Genomic DNA, 18,283 nt, shown 5'->3' with positions numbered 1-18,283 from the left:
TGCTCAATTTTCATAGGAAATGAGTCAAACTTGGTTAGAATTATTAGCCTAAGATATAGCTGACCCCCAGGGACCAGAGGGGTGTGACCAAAAGGGGTCAAAATGGCTAAAATTTCAAAAATCTTCTCCTGAATTCAGATTTGATGGAACCAGATACTCTTCATAGATTGAAAAGATCACTGACCAACTTCAAGGCCCAGTATATTGTGTTTATATGTCTTTAATTTTTTTCATAATATATTCAAACTCAGGTGGACTGTTAAGGCCCATGGGCCTCTTGTTAATTTTCAGGCTGGTCTTAACGCCTTGGTGACAGTGGCAGTCTCGATTGCATTGTGTATTGCTATGATTTTTAATTTTTAGGCTGGTCTTAAAGCCTTGGTGACTGCTGGACTTTCTGTAGTATCAATAACAGATGTCACTCCTATACCATTCAATGGTAACAGACCACCAAAGAAAAGATCCCTGTGAACAACACAGGTTTGTGTTTGTCACTGTCTGATTTGAATCCATGTAATACATGACTGCTTTATCAGATAAATGTTTGTTATTACCGAATTAAAACCAGGTGAGCAATTAAAACAGGCCCTCTTGGCTTCTTATTGAAATTCTTACATATGTATGGAGCAGATGAATGAATATTTTTCTTCAAAAGTTACTTACTTTACACTTACTATTAGCATCAGGCCAAATAAAAAAAATTCTTGTTTGCTGTAAAACCCTCTTAAAATGAAGGGTCGTCGGCGTCCGGGAAACAGTTTCTGTGCGATAACTTAAGTATTTATTGTCCAATTTCACAAAATTTGGTATATAGCTTCATATTAATGAGATCTCGGATGAGTTTGATAATTGTTAAAATCAGTCAAATTTTGCAAGAGTTATGGGACTTTAAAATCGTCAAAATAGAAAAATCCATGGTTTCCACTCGATAACTTAAATATCTATCGTCCAAATTCAACCAAATTTGATAAAATGTTTTATATCAATGAGATCTCGGATGAGTTCAATAATGGTCAAAATCCATCAATATTTGTAAGAGTCAAGGGACTTTAAAATCGTCAAAACAGATAAATGCATAGTTTCCGCTTGATATCTTTAGTATTTATTGTCCCATTTCAAGCAAATTTGGTATGTTGCTTTATACCAATGATATCTTATATTGGTTCAATACTGGTCAAAATCCGTCAATATTTTGCAAGAGTTACGGGACCTTAAATCTTCAAAACATGGCTTCCGCTTGACAACTTTAGTATTTATTATCCGATTTCAACCAAATTTGGTATATTGCTTTATATCAATGAGATCCTAGATGGGTTCGATACTGGTCAAAATCCATCAATATTTGCAAGAGTTATGGGACTTGATTAATTCACCTAATTATTGACAGTATTTTCAACTGTAAATAACTATTTTTAGGTCATCTGACCGAAGGTCATGCGCCGTGCACCGTCCGCGGTGCGTCGTGCGTAAGACTATTTATACAAAAGCCTACTCCTCCTTAACCCTTGAGCGGATTACATCCATATTTGGTGTGAAACAATCATTTGGGAAGGACAATCATATTTTATATAAATAAGCCTAGTTCGACCCCTAGGGGCTGAGGGGTGTGGCCCCAAAAGGTCAAATTTTCATAATTTAAGCTTTAAAATCCTACTCCTCTTTCATCCATGGATGGATTTCATCCATATTTGGTGTGAAATATCATTGGGGAAGGACAATCATGTATTATTTAAATGAGCCTGGTCCAACGCCTAGGGACTGAGGGGTGGGGCCCCAAAAGGGCAAATTTTCTTAATTTTAGCTTTAAAATCCTACTCCTCCTTCATCCTTGAATGGATTTCATCTATATTTGGTGTAAAATATCATTGGGGAAGGACAATCATATTTTATATCAATGAGCCTGGTCCGACCCCTAGGGGCTGAGGGATGGGGCCCAAAAAGACAAATTTTCTTAATTTAAGCTAGATCCTACTCCTCCTTCATCCTTGGATGGATTTCATCCATATTTGGTGTGAAACATCATTGGGGAAGGACAATCATACATTATTTAAATGAGCCTGGTCTGACCCCTAGGGGCTGAGGGGTGGGGCCCCAAAAGGGCAAATTTTCTTAATTTAAGCTTTAAAATCCTACTCCTCTTTCATCCTTGGATGGGTTTCATCCATGTTTAGTGTAAAATATCATTGGGGAAGGACAATCATATTTTGTACAACTGAGCCTGGTCCGACCCCTAGCGGCTGATGGATGGGGCCAAAAAAAGGGCAAATTTTCTTAATTTAAGCTTTTTAATCCTACTCCTCCTTTATCCTTGGATGAATTTTATCCATATTTGGTGTGAAACATCATTTGGGAAGGACAATCGTATTTTGATGTATTTTTCATATAAATGAGTCTGGTCCGACCCCTAGGGGCTGAGGGGTGGGGCCCCAAAAGGGCAAATTTTCTTAATTTAAGCTTTAAAATCCTACTCCTCTTTCATCCTTGGATGGGTTTCATCCATGTTTAGTGTAAAATATCATTGGGGAAGGACAATCATATTTTGTACAACTGAGCCTGGTCCGACCCCTAGGGGCTGATGGATGGGGCCAAAAAAAGGGCAAATTTTCTTAATTTAAGCTTTTTAATCCTACTCCTCCTTTATCCTTGGATGAATTTTATCCATATTTGGTGTGAAACATCATTTGGGAAGGACAATCGTATTTTGATGTATTTTTCATATAAATGAGTCTGGTCCGACCCCTAGGGGCTGAGGGGTGGGGCCCCAAAAGGGCAAATTTTCTTAATTTTAGCTGGCCCACTTCCTGTTTTCAAATTTCGGTCTCTGATCTCAATGAAAATTGGTCTATAGGGGTTTAAATAGATGCCGAACAACATGCAAACATTTTCATAAAGATTTTGGTATTCCAAGATGGCCGCTGACCCACTTCCTGTTTTCAGGTTTCAGTCTCAGATCTCAAGGAAAATTGTTCCATAGGGATTTTAATTGATTCAGAAGGGGGAACTTTAGGTGATGACAATCATATTTTATAAAGGACCGAGCTAAGACCCATGGGGATAGTACGGCGGATGTCCAAAATGGAAGCTTTGCTGAAATTTGGCTTTAAAATCTGACTCCTCCTTATATTAATCCGTGAATGGGTTACAACCATATATGGATGAAGGGCTACCAAGTTTGTTCAACAAATGACATAGAAAATCATGTTTGGTACGACAACATGGTACTTGGTAAAAATAAACTAGGGTACATGATGCAGTCCATAAGTAGTGAGGCTGGGCTCGGAACTACATATTCCAACCACTGTATTAGGGCAACATGTATATCTATGTTGGATGAATGTGGATATGAATCTCGACACATCATCGGCATATCAAAACACAAGTCAGAAACAAGTTTGAAGCACTATTCCATCAAAATTAAGTAACACGAAGAAACGAGAAATGTCATATGCTTTAGCAAAGAAAGTTGTTCCACAACCTTCAAGCTCTGTGCAACCACCAATGAAGGAGATTGCTCCAGTAAATGTAGTTATACCCAACTCACATACACCTCACGAAACTACATGTTGTGATGTGCTGGATATAGATGACAAGGAACTAGCCGCTTTGCTTGAAAATCCGGATGTGCTTGGAAGTATAGAAAATATTCCACAGCAAAGTCATGCAAAATCAGTTTTTTCGTTCCACGGATGCAACATCAACATTTATAATAGTTGAATGTGATTTTTTTCACAATGTTGTGATGATACTGTCAGTGTTAATTAATAACTTTGAAATCTATACCGGTATCTTATAATGTTACATGTATGCTATACATGTATTTTTCATTAATTGTTACAATAAAGCTTCAGCTTGACAAAGACTATGTATTTCATGGACAGAATGAACATTAACACTCACAATGATTTAATTTGAATAAATTCAGACTGGTTTATTCATTTTAAGAAGATGCATCTAATAGGAAAAAACAACACAAAAATTCCTTGTTTCGTGATGTGGTATTATGTTGTTTTGTTATTTGATATATTTGTTAAAGTGGTTTAAAATAATTAATTAATTACTCTTTAGAAATGTTTTGAGTCATTGGGGTATAACAAAACAGTTATCGACTGGGTTTTCGGGCAACAGATGATTTGTTGGACCCTCACACAAACTGTTGACCTCGGCCTTCGGCCTCGGGCAACAGTTTGTCTTCGGGTCCAACAAATCATCTGTTGCCCTCAACCCCAGTCAACAACTGTATAATATAACCTCATCAGATGTTGGCCTATAACTTATATCACCACATCAGATGTTAGCCTATAACTTATATCACCTCATCAGATGTTAGCCTATAACTTATATCACCACATCAGATGTTAGCCTATAACTTATATCACCACATCAGATGTTAGCCTATACTATCACCCATAGATGTTACCTATAACTTATATCACCACATCAGATGTTAGCCTATAACTTATATCACCACATCAGATGTTAGCCTATAACTTATATCACCACATCAGATGTTAGCCTATAACTTATATCACCACATCAGATGTTAGCCTATAACTTATATCACCCATCACAGATGTTAGCCTATAACTTATATCACCACATCAGATGTTAGCCTATAACTTATATCACCACATCAGATGTTAGCCTATAACTTATATCACCACATCAGATGTTAGCCTATAACTTATATCACCTCATCAGATGTTAGCCTATAACTTATATCACCACATCAGATGTTAGCCTATAACTTATATCACCACATCAGATGTTAGCCTATAACTTATATCACCACATCAGATGTTAGCCTATAACCTATATCACCTCATCAGATGTTGGCCTATAACTTATATCACCACATCAGATGTTAGCCTATAACTTATATCACCACATCAGATGTTAGCCTATAACTTATATCACCACATCAGATGTTAGCCTATAATTTATCACCTCATCAGATGTTGGCCTATAACTTATATCACCACATCAGATGTTAGCCTATAACTTATATCACCACATCAGATGTTAGCCTATAACTTATATCACCACATCAGATGTTAGCCTATAACTTATATCACCACATCAGATGTTAGCCTATAACTTATATCACCTCATCAGATGTTAGCCTATAACCTATATCACCACATCAGATGTTAGCCTATAACTTCTATCACCACAACAGATGTTAGCCTATAACTTCTATCACCACAACAGATGTTAGCCTATAACTTGTATCACCACATCAGATGTAAGCCTATAACCTATATCACCTCATCAGATGTTAGCCTATAATTAATATCACCTCATCAGATGTTAGCCTATAATTTATCACCTCATCAGATGTTGGCCTATAACTTGTATCACCACATCAGATGTTAGCCTATAACCTATATCACCACATCAGATGTTAGCCTATAACTTTATCACCACATCAGATGTTAGCCTATAACCTATATCACCACATCAGATGTTAGCCTATAACTTATATCACCACATCAGATGTTAGCCTATAACTTATATCACCTCATCAGATGTTATACCCCTATAAAATAGTTCCTATATAAACTCTATTGACAAAAATGCCAATAAATTAACTGTTCCGACGAGCGGTCCAAAGAACTGTTAAAATCGACTGTTAAAATGTGCTGTTGGACCGGAGTGACGTCACACCAACAATTCGTGACGTCAATGGTATGTCAATGCGACGTCAATCTTCTTATCGTTTGGTAAACAAACATAATGGCGGAAGGCAGCACTCGATTTGCGGAAGCAACAGAGGATGAAATTCAGAAGATTCTGAACGACCGTGATAGCAAAAACACTAAAAACGTTATCAGAACTGCTGAAAATCTTCTTCATGAATACTGTGAAGCGGTTGGATGTACAGTTGGGTCGTCCCTTACCAATGTTACAGTGGACGAATTGTGTGAAATCCTACGGAAGTTCTACTGCGCCGCAAGGAAAAAAGACGGCAGTATGTATGCTAAAAAAACCATGATATCTATAAGATATGGGCTGCAAAAGTCCTTTGAGAAGTCCCATGGCATCGACATAATCAACGACGTCGGATTTAAGATCGCCAATGACGTATTTCATGCCAGTATGGTAAAAATCAAGAAAGAGGGAGCCGGCGAAGTGAAACACAAAGAAATCATAAGTGAAGCAGACATGAAAGTTCTGTATGACAGCGGAGTGTTCAGCACAGAAACACCCAAAACTCTACAACAGAAAGTATTCTTCGAGTTGATGTTATATACTTTTGTAACAGAGGTAGAGAAAATTTACGTAACATGACCAGAAATGATTACACAGTGCAGTCTGACGCTGACGGCAGACTTATGTTACCTGTAGTGTGTCGAGGCTGACAAAGAACCACAGGGGAGATACTGCTGATGATGATCAAGATGGGGGCAGAATGTATGAGCAACCAGGTATGTAATGTATTTTTTTATTCCAATCACGAATGTCCATAAGTGCCGAGATAAGCTCTACAACTGGCAATCTAAATTTCCTCGTGTCACCTTTTACTACTGTAATTTGTCTCAACCCACTCGCCCCACGATTATCCAAAAGATACATTTAAACAACAAGGTCTAGGTTAGATCCATATTTCGTATTTGAATCATTCGGTTAGTAATAGTTAATTTTTACATTATTTTTTTTTCAGGAGACCCAAATTGTCCTGTTGCAAGTTTTGAGAAGTATTCAGTAAAACTTAATCCACTATGCGATGCGCTTTGGCAGCGACCCCGTCAGTCAATTAAGGACGAAAATCATGTTTGGTACGACAACATGGTACTTGGTAAAAATAAACTAGGGTACATGATGCAGTCCATAAGTAGTGAGGCTGGGCTCGGAACTACATATTCCAACCACTGTATTAGGGCAACATGTATATCTATGTTGGATGAATGTGGATACACATCATCGGCATATCAAAACACAAGTCAGAAACAAGTTTGAAGCACTATTCATCAAAATTAAGTAACACGAAGAAACGAGAAATGTCATATGCTTTAGCAAAGAAAGTTGTTCCACAACCTTCAAGCTCTGTGCAACCACCAATGAAGGAGATTGCTCCAGTAAATGTAGTTATACCCAACTCACATACACCTCACGAAACTACATGTTGTGATGTGCTGGATATAGATGAGACAAGGAACTAGCCGCTTTGCTTGAAAATCCGGATGTGCTTGGAAGTATAGAAAATATTCCACAGCAAAGTCATGCAAAATCAGTTTTTTCGTTCCACGGATGCAACATCAACATTTATAATAGTTGAATGTGATTTTTTTCACAATGTTGTGATGATACTGTCAGTGTTAATTAATAACTTTGAAATCTATACCGGTATCTTATAATGTTACATGTATGCTATACATGTATTTTTCATTAATTGTTACAATAAAGCTTCAGCTTGACAAAGACTATGTATTTCATGGACAGAATGAACATTAACACTCACAATGATTTAATTTGAATAAATTCAGACTGGTTTATTCATTTTAAGAAGATGCATCTAATAGGAAAAAACAACACAAAATTCCTTGTTTCGTGATGTGGTATTATGTTGTTTTGTTATTTGATATATTTGTTAAAGTGGTTTAAAATAATTAATTAATTACTCTTTAGAAATATTTTGAGTCATTGGGGTATAACAAAACAGTTATCGACTGGGTTTTCGGGCAACAGATGATTTGTTGGACCCTCACACAAACTGTTGACCTCGGCCTTCGGCCTCGGGCAACAGTTTGTCTTCGGGTCCAACAAATCATCTGTTGCCCTCAACCCCAGTCAACAACTGTATAATATAACTCATCAGAACTTATATCACCTCATCAGATGTTAGCCTATAACTTATATCACCACATCAGATGTTAGCCTATAACTTATATCACCACATCAGATGTTGGCCTATAACTTATATCACCACATCAAATGTTAGCCTATAACTTATATCACCTCATCACGATGTTAGCCTATAACCACATCATATGTTAGCCTATAACTTATATCACATCATCAGATGTTAGCCTATAACTTATATCACCACATCAGATGTTAGCCTATAACTTATATCACCACATCAGATGTTAGCCTATAACTTATATCACCACATCAGATGTTAGCCTATAACTTATATCACCACATCAGATGTTAGCCTATAACTTATATCACCTCATCAGATGTTAGCCTATAACTTATATCACCACATCAGATGTTAGCCTATAACTTATATCACCTCATCAGATGTTAGCCTATAACTTATATCACCACATCAGATGTTAGCCTATAACTTATATCACCACATCAGATGTTAGCCTATAACTTGTATCACCACATCAGATGTTAGCCTATAACTTATATCACCTCATCAGATGTTAGCCTATAACTTATATCACCTCATCAGATGTTAGCCTATAACATATATCACCACATCAGATGTTAGCCTATAACTTATATCACCACATCAGATGTTAGCCGATAACTTATATCACCACATCAGATGTTAGCCTATAACTTATATCACCACATCAGATGTTAGCCTATAACTTATATCACCACATCAGATGTTAGCCTATAACTTATATCACCACATCAGATGTTAGCCTATAACTTATATCACCACATCAGATGTTAGCCTATAACTTGTATCACCACATCAGATGTTAGCCTATAACTTATATCACCTCATCAGATGTTAGCCTATAACTTATATCACCTCATCAGATGTTAGCATATAAATTACATCACCACATCAGATGTTGGCCTATAATTTATATCACCTCATCAGATGTTAGCCTATAACTTGTATCACCACATCAGATGTTGACCTATAACTTATATCACCACATCAGATGTTAGCCTATAACTTATATCACCTCATCAGATGTTATACCCCTATAAAATAGTTCCTATATAAACTCTATTGACAAAAATGCCAATAAATTAACTGTTCCGACGAGCGGTCCAAAGAACTGTTAAAATCGACTGTTAAAATGTGCTGTTGGACCGGAGTGACGTCACACCAACAATTCGTGACGTCAGTGGTATGTCAATGCGACGTCAATCTTCTTATCGTTTGGTAAACAAACATAATGGCGGAAGGCAGCACTCGATTTGCGGAAGCAACAGAGGATGAAATTCAGAAGATTCTGAACGACCGTGATAGCAAAAACACTAAAAACGTTATCAGAACTGCTGAAAATCTTCTTCATGAATACTGTGAAGCTGTTGGATGTACAGTTGGGTCGTCCCTTACCAATGTTACAGTGGACGAATTGTGTGAAATCCTACGGAAGTTCTACTGCGCCGCAAGGAAAAAAGACGGCAGTATGTATGCTAAAAAAACCATGATATCTATATAAGATATGGGCTGCAAAAGTCCTTTGAGAAGTCCCATGGCATCGACATAATCAACGACGTCGGATTTAAGATCGCCAATGACGTATTTCATGCCAGTATGGTAAAAATCAAGAAAGAGGGAGCCGGCGAAGTGAAACACAAAGAAATCATAAGTGAAGCAGACATGAAAGTTCTGTATGACAGCGGAGTGTTCAGCACAGAAACACCCAAAACTCTACAACAGAAAGTATTCTTCGAGTTGATGTTATACTTTTGTAACAGAGGTAGAGAAAATTTACGTAACATGACCAGAAATGATTACACAGTGCAGTCTGACGCTGACGGCAGACGTTATGTTACCTGTAGTGTGTCGAGGCTGACAAAGAACCACAGGGGAGATACTGCTGATGATGATCAAGATGGGGGCAGAATGTATGAGCAACCAGGTATGTAATGTATTTTTTTATTCCAATCACGAATGTCCATAAGTGCCGAGATAAGCTCTACAACTGGCAATCTAAATTTCCTCGTGTCACCTTTTACTACTGTAATTTGTCTCAACCCACTCGCCCCACGATTATCCAAAAGATACATTTAAACAACAAGGTCTAGGTTAGATCCATATTTCGTATTTGAATCATTCGGTTAGTAATAGTTAATTTTTACATTATTTTTTTTTTCAGGAGACCCAAATTGTCCTGTTGCAAGTTTTGAGAAGTATTCAGTAAAACTTAATCCACTATGCGATGCGCTTTGGCAGCGACCCCGTCAGTCAATTAAGGACGAAAATCATGTTTGGTACGACAACATGGTACTTGGTAAAAATAAACTAGGGTACATGATGCAGTCCATAAGTAGTGAGGCTGGGCTCGGAACTACATATTCCAACCACTGTATTAGGGCAACATGTATATCTATGTTGGATGAATGTGGATATGAATCTCGACACATCATCGGCATATCAAAACACAAGTCAGAAACAAGTTTGAAGCACTATTCATCAAAATTAAGTAACACGAAGAAACGAGAAATGTCATATGCTTTAGCAAAGAAAGTTGTTCCACAACCTTCAAGCTCTGTGCAACCACCAATGAAGGAGATTGCTCCAGTAAATGTAGTTATACCCAACTCACATACACCTCACGAAACTACATGTTGTGATGTGCTGGATATAGATGACAAGGAACTAGCCGCTTTGCTTGAAAATCCGGATGTGCTTGGAAGTATAGAAAATATTCCACAGCAAAGTCATGCAAAATCAGTTTTTTCGTTCCACGGATGCAACATCAACATTTATAATAGTTGAATGTGATTTTTTTCACAATGTTGTGATGATACTGTCAGTGTTAATTAATAACTTTGAAATCTATACCGGTATCTTATAATGTTACATGTATGCTATACATGTATTTTTCATTAATTGTTACAATAAAGCTTCAGCTTGACAAAGACTATGTATTTCATGGACAGAATGAACATTAACACTCACAATGATTTAATTTGAATAAATTCAGACTGGTTTATTCATTTTAAGAAGATGCATCTAATAGGAAAAAACAACACAAAATTCCTTGTTTCGTGATGTGGTATTATGTTGTTTTGTTATTTGATATATTTGTTAAAGTGGTTTAAAATAATTAATTAATTACTCTTTAGAAATATTTTGAGTCATTGGGGTATAACAAAACAGTTATCGACTGGGTTTTCGGGCAACAGATGATTTGTTGGACCCTCACACAAACTGTTGACCTCGGCCTTCGGCCTCGGGCAACAGTTTGTCTTCGGGTCCAACAAATCATCTGTTGCCCTCAACCCCAGTCAACAACTGTATAATATAACCTCATCAGATGTTGGCCTATAACTTATATCACCACATCAGATGTTAGCCTATAACTTATATCACCACATCAGATGTTGGCCTATAACTTATATCACCACATCAAATGTTAGCCTATAACTTATATCACCACATCATATGTTAGCCTATAACTTATATCACATCATCAGATGTTAGCCTATAACTTATATCACCACATCAGATGTTAGCCTATAACTTATATCACCACATCAGATGTTAGCCTATAACTTATATCACCACATCAGATGTTAGCCTATAACTTATATCACCACATCAGATGTTAGCCTATAACTTATATCACCACATCAGATGTTAGCCTATAACTTATATCACCACATCAGATGTTAGCCTATAACTTATATCACCACATCAGATGTTAGCCTATAACTTATATCACCTCATCAGATGTTAGCCTATAACTTATATCACCACATCAGATGTTAGCCTATAACTTATATCACCACATCAGATGTTAGCCTATAACTTATATCACCACATCAGATGTTAGCCTATAACTTATATCACCACATCAGATGTTAGCCTATAACTTATATCACCACATCAGATGTTAGCCTATAACTTATATCACCACATCAGATGTTAGCCTATAACTTATATCACCACATCAGATGTTAGCCTATAACTTATATCACCACATCAGATGTTAGCCTATAACTTATATCACCACATCACCACATCAGATGTTAGCCTATAACTTATATCACCACATCAGATGTTAGCCTATAACTTGTATCACCACATCAGATGTTAGCCTATAACTTATATCACCACATCAGATGTTAGCCTATAACTTATATCACCACATCAGATGTTAGCCTATAACTTATATCACCACATCAGATGTTAGCCTATAACTTATATCACCACATCAGATGTTAGCCTATAACTTATATCACCTCATCAGATGTTAGCATATAAATTACATCACCACATCAGATGTTGGCCTATAATTTATATCACCTCATCAGATGTTAGCCTATAACTTGTATCACCACATCAGATGTTGACCTATAACTTATATCACCACATCAGATGTTAGCCTATAACTTATATCACCTCATCAGATGTTATACCCCTATAAAATAGTTCCTATATAAACTCTATTGACAAAAATGCCAATAAATTAACTGTTCCGACGAGCGGTCCAAAGAACTGTTAAAATCGACTGTTAAAATGTGCTGTTGGACCGGAGTGACGTCACACCAACAATTCGTGACGTCAATGGTATGTCAATGCGACGTCAATCTTCTTATCGTTTGGTAAACAAACATAATGGCGGAAGGCAGCACTCGATTTGCGGAAGCAACAGAGGATGAAATTCAGAAGATTCTGAACGACCGTGATAGCAAAAACACTAAAAACGTTATCAGAACTGCTGAAAATCTTCTTCATGAATACTGTGAAGCTGTTGGATGTACAGTTGGGTCGTCCCTTACCAATGTTACAGTGGACGAATTGTGTGAAATCCTACGGAAGTTCTACTGCGCCGCAAGGAAAAAAGACGGCAGTATGTATGCTAAAAAAAACCATGATATCTATAAGATATGGGCTGCAAAAGTCCTTTGAGAAGTCCCATGGCATCGACATAATCAACGACGTCGGATTTAAGATCGCCAATGACGTATTTCATGCCAGTATGGTAAAAATCAAGAAAGAGGGAGCCGGCGAAGTGAAACACAAAGAAATCATAAGTGAAGCAGACATGAAAGTTCTGTATGACAGCGGAGTGTTCAGCACAGAAACACCCAAAACTCTACAACAGAAAGTATTCTTCGAGTTGATGTTATACTTTTGTAACAGAGGTAGAGAAAATTTACGTAACATGACCAGAAATGATTACACAGTGCAGTCTGACGCTGACGGCAGACGTTATGTTACCTGTAGTGTGTCGAGGCTGACAAAGAACCACAGGGGAGATACTGCTGATGATGATCAAGATGGGGGCAGAATGTATGAGCAACCAGGTATGTAATGTATTTTTTATTCCAATCACGAATGTCCATAAGTGCCGAGATAAGCTCTACAACAGGCAATCTAAATTTCCTCGTGTCACCTTTTACTACTGTAATTTGTCTCAACCCACTCGCCCCACGATTATCCAAAAGATACATTTAAACAACAAGGTCTAGGTTAGATCCATATTTCGTATTTGAATCATTCGGTTAGTAATAGTTAATTTTTACATTATTTTTTTTTTCAGGAGACCCAAATTGTCCTGTTGCAAGTTTTGAGAAGTATTCAGTAAAACTTAATCCACTATGCGATGCGCTTTGGCAGCGACCCCGTCAGTCAATTAAGGACGAAAATCATGTTTGGTACGACAACATGGTACTTGGTAAAAATAAACTAGGGTACATGATGCAGTCCATAAGTAGTGAGGCTGGGCTCGGAACTACATATTCCAACCACTGTATTAGGGCAACATGTATATCTATGTTGGATGAATGTGGATATGAATCTCGACACATCATCGGCATATCAAAACACAAGTCAGAAACAAGTTTGAAGCACTATTCATCAAAATTAAGTAACACGAAGAAACGAGAAATGTCATATGCTTTAGCAAAGAAAGTTGTTCCACAACCTTCAAGCTCTGTGCAACCACCAATGAAGGAGATTGCTCCAGTAAATGTAGTTATACCCAACTCACATACACCTCACGAAACTACATGTTGTGATGTGCTGGATATAGATGAGACAAGGAACTAGCCGCTTTGCTTGAAAATCCGGATGTGCTTGGAAGTATAGAAAATATTCCACAGCAAAGTCATGCAAAATCAGTTTTTTCGTTCCACGGATGCAACATCAACATTTATAATAGTTGAATGTGATTTTTTTCACAATGTTGTGATGATACTGTCAGTGTTAATTAATAACTTTGAAATCTATACCGGTATCTTATAATGTTACATGTATGCTATACATGTATTTTTCATTAATTGTTACAATAAAGCTTCAGCTTGACAAAGACTATGTATTTCATGGACAGAATGAACATTAACACTCACAATGATTTAATTTGAATAAATTCAGACTGGTTTATTCATTTTAAGAAGATGCATCTAATAGGAAAAAACAACACAAAATTCCTTGTTTCGTGATGTGGTATTATGTTGTTTTGTTATTTGATATATTTGTTAAAGTGGTTTAAAATAATAAATTAATTACTCTTTTAAAATGTTTTGAGTCATTGGGGTATAACAAAACAGTTATCGACTGGGTTTTCGGGCAACAGATGATTTGTTGGACCCTCACACAAACTGTTGACCTCGGCCTTCGGCCTCGGGCAACAGTTTGTCTTCGGGTCCAACAAATCATCTGTTGCCCTCAACCCCAGTCAACAACTGTATAATATAACCTCATCAGATGTTAGCCTATATAACTTATATCACCACATCAGATGTTAGCCTATAACTTATATCACCACATCAGATGTTGGCCTATAACTTATATCACCACATCAGATGTTAGCCTATAACTTATATCACCACATCAGATGTTAGCCTATAACTTATATCACCACATCAGATGTTAGCCTATAACTTATATCACCACATCAGATGTTAGCCTATAACTTATATCACCACATCAGATGTTAGCCTATAACTTATATCACCACATCAGATGTTAGCCTATAACTTATATCACCACATCAGATGTTAGCCTATAACTTATATCACCACATCAGATGTTAGCCTATAACTTATATCACCACATCATCACCACATGTTAGCCTATACTATATCACCACATCAGATGTTAGCCATAACTATATACCCCATTTAGCCTATAACTTATATCACCCATCAGATGTTAGCCTATACTATCACATCAATGTTAGCCTATTATACTTACACCACATCAGATGTTAGCCTATAACTTATATCAACATCAGATGTTAGCCTATAACTTATATCACCACATCAGATGTTAGCCTATAACATATATCACCACATCAGATGTTAGCCTATAACTTATATCACCACATCAGATGTTAGCCTATAACTTGTATCACCACATCAGATGTTAGCCGATAACTTGTATCACCACATCAGATGTTGGCCTATAACTTATATCACCACATCAGATGTTAGCCTATAACTTATATCACCACATCAGATGTTAGCCTATAACTTATATCACCACATCAGATGTTAGCCTATAACTTATATCACCACATCAGATGTTAGCCTATAACTTATATCACCACATCAGATGTTAGCCTATAACTTATATCACCACATCAGATGTTAGCCTATAACTTATATCACCACATCAGATGTTAGCCTATAACTTATATCACCACATCAGATGTTAGCCTATAACTTATATCACCACATCAGATGTTAGCCTATAACTTATATCACCACATCAGATGTTAGCCTATAACTTATATCACCTCATCAGATGTTAGCCTATAACCTATATCACCACATCAGATGTTAGCCTATAACTTATATCACCACATCAGATGTTAGCCTATAACTTATATCACCTCATCAGATGTTATACCCCTATAAAATAGTTCCTATATAAACTCTATTGACAAAAATGCCAATAAATTAACTGTTCCGACGAGCGGTCCAAAGAACTGTTAAAATCGACTGTTAAAATGTGCTGTTGGACCGGAGTGACGTCACACCAACAATTCGTGACGTCAATGGTATGTCAATGCGACGTCAATCTTCTTATCGTTTGGTAAACAAACATAATGGCGGAAGGCAGCACTCGATTTGCGGAAGCAACAGAGGATGAAATTCAGAAGATTCTGAACGACCGTGATAGCAAAAACACTAAAAACGTTATCAGAACTGCTGAAAATCTTCTTCATGAATACTGTGAAGCTGTTGGATGTACAGTTGGGTCGTCCCTTACCAATGTTACAGTGGACGAATTGTGTGAAATCCTACGGAAGTTCTACTGCGCCGCAAGGAAAAAAGACGGCAGTATGTATGCTAAAAAAACCATGATATCTATAAGATATGGGCTGCAAAAGTCCTTTGAGAAGTCCCATGGCATCGACATAATCAACGACGTCGGATTTAAGATCGCCAATGACGTATTTCATGCCAGTATGGTAAAAATCAAGAAAGAGGGAGCCGGCGAAGTCAAACACAAAGAAATCATAAGTGAAGCAGACATGAAAGTTCTGTATGACAGCGGAGTGTTCAGCACAGAAACACCCAAAACTCTACAACAGAAAGTATTCTTCGAGTTGATGTTATACTTTTGTAACAGAGGTAGAGAAAATTTACGTAACATGACCAGAAATGATTACACAGTGCAGTCTGACACTGACGGCAGACGTTATGTTACCTGTAGTGTGTCGAGGCTGACAAAGAACCACAGGGGAGATACTGCTGATGATGATCAAGATGGGGGCAGAATGTATGAGCAACCAGGTATGTAATGTATTTTTTTATTCCAATCACGAATGTCCATAAGTGCCGAGATAAGCTCTACAACTGGCAATCTAAATTTCCTCGTGTCACCTTTTACTACTGTAATTTGTCTCAACCCACTCCCCCACGATTATCCAAAAGATACATTTAAACAACAAGGTCTAGGTTAGATCCATATTTCGTATTTGAATCATTCGGTTAGTAATAGTTAATTTTTACATTATTTTTTTTTCAGGAGACCCAAATTGTCCTGTTGCAAGTTTTGAGAAGTATTCAGTAAAACTTAATCCACTATGCGATGCGCTTTGGCAGCGACCCCGTCAGTCAATTAAGGACGAAAATCATGTTTGGTACGACAACATGGTACTTGGTAAAAATAAACTAGGGTACATGATGCAGTCCATAAGTAGTGAGGCTGGGCTCGGAACTACATATTCCAACCACTGTATTAGGGCAACATGTATATCTATGTTGGATGAATGTGGATATGAATCTCGACACATCATCGGCATATCAAAACACAAGTCAGAAACAAGTTTGAAGCACTATTCATCAAAATTAAGTAACACGAAGAAACGAGAAATGTCATATGCTTTAGCAAAGAAAGTTGTTCCACAACCTTCAAGCTCTGTGCAACCACCAATGAAGGAGATTGCTCCAGTAAATGTAGTTATACCCAACTCACATACACCTCACGAAACTACATGTTGTGATGTGCTGGATATAGATGACAAGGAACTAGCCGCTTTGCTTGAAAATCCGGATGTGCTTGGAAGTATAGAAAATATTCCACAGCAAAGTCATGCAAAATCAGTTTTTTCGTTCCACGGATGCAACATCAACATTTATAATAGTTGAATGTGATTTTTTTCACAATGTTGTGATGATACTGTCAGTGTTAATTAATAACTTTGAAATCTATACCGGTATCTTATAATGTTACATGTATGCTATACATGTATTTTTCATTAATTGTTACAATAAAGCTTCAGCTTGACAAAGACTATGTATTTCATGGACAGAATGAACATTAACACTCACAATGATTTAATTTGAATAAATTCAGACTGGTTTATTCATTTTAAGAAGATGCATCTAATAGGAAAAAACAACACAAAATTCCTTGTTTCGTGATGTGGTATTATGTTGTTTTGTTATTTGATATATTTGTTAAAGTGGTTTAAAATAATTAATTAATTACTCTTTAGAAATATTTTGAGTCATTGGGGTATAACAAAACAGTTATCGACTGGGTTTTCGGGCAACAGATGATTTGTTGGACCCTCACACAAACTGTTGACCTCGGCCTTCGGCCTCGGGCAACAGTTTGTCTTCGGGTCCAACAAATCATCTGTTGCCCTCAACCCCAGTCAACAACTGTATAATATAACCTCATCAGATGTTAGCCTATAACTTATATCACCACATCAGATGTTGGCCTATAACTTATATCACCTCATCAGATGTTAGCCTATAACTTATATCACCACATCAGATGTTAGCCTATAACTTGTATCACCACATCAAATGTTAGCCTATAACTTATATCACCACATCAGATGTTAGCCTATAACTTATATCACCTCATCAGATGTTAGCCTATAACTTATATCACCACATCAGATGTTAGCCTATAACTTATATCACCACATCAGATATGTTA

At 37.0% G+C, this 18,283-nt stretch overlaps 1 protein-coding gene and 2 pseudogenes across 1 annotated transcript; all 3 read left to right on the top strand.

The window, feature by feature from the left end:
• The first annotated feature begins 4,631 nt into the window (after nt 1-4,631).
• LOC138334005 (uncharacterized) lies at nt 4,632-11,709 on the top strand (annotated as a pseudogene).
• Nucleotides 11,710-11,893: 184 nt separating this feature from the next.
• On the top strand, nt 11,894-14,577 carry LOC138333971 (uncharacterized protein KIAA1958-like; annotated as a pseudogene).
• Nucleotides 14,578-15,511: 934 nt separating this feature from the next.
• LOC138333970 (uncharacterized protein KIAA1958-like) lies at nt 15,512-18,271 on the top strand. Its single transcript, XM_069282694.1, has 2 exons — nt 15,512-16,620; nt 16,856-18,271. The coding sequence occupies exons 1-2, from the start codon at nt 15,930-15,932 to the stop codon at nt 17,476-17,478; spliced, it is 1,314 nt and encodes a 437-aa protein (XP_069138795.1). The 5' UTR covers nt 15,512-15,929; the 3' UTR covers nt 17,479-18,271.
• The last annotated feature ends 12 nt before the right edge of the window (nt 18,272-18,283 follow it).

Source organism: Argopecten irradians, chromosome 10 (genome assembly GCF_041381155.1).
Source record: "Argopecten irradians isolate NY chromosome 10, Ai_NY, whole genome shotgun sequence".
Classification (NCBI taxonomy): Eukaryota; Metazoa; Mollusca; class Bivalvia; order Pectinida; family Pectinidae; genus Argopecten; species Argopecten irradians.
This window is presented reverse-complemented; position numbering and strand designations above follow the sequence as displayed.

Bases quoted from the DNA above. Each gene is read 5' to 3' on its own strand.
- LOC138333970 (XM_069282694.1), top strand. From the start codon at position 15,930: ATGGCGGAAGGCAGCACTCGATTTGCGGAAGCAACAGAGGATGAAATT. The intron at 16,621-16,855 runs GTATGTAATGTA...TTTTTTTTTCAG, and splicing joins CAGAATGTATGAGCAACCAG to GAGACCCAAATTGTCCTGTT.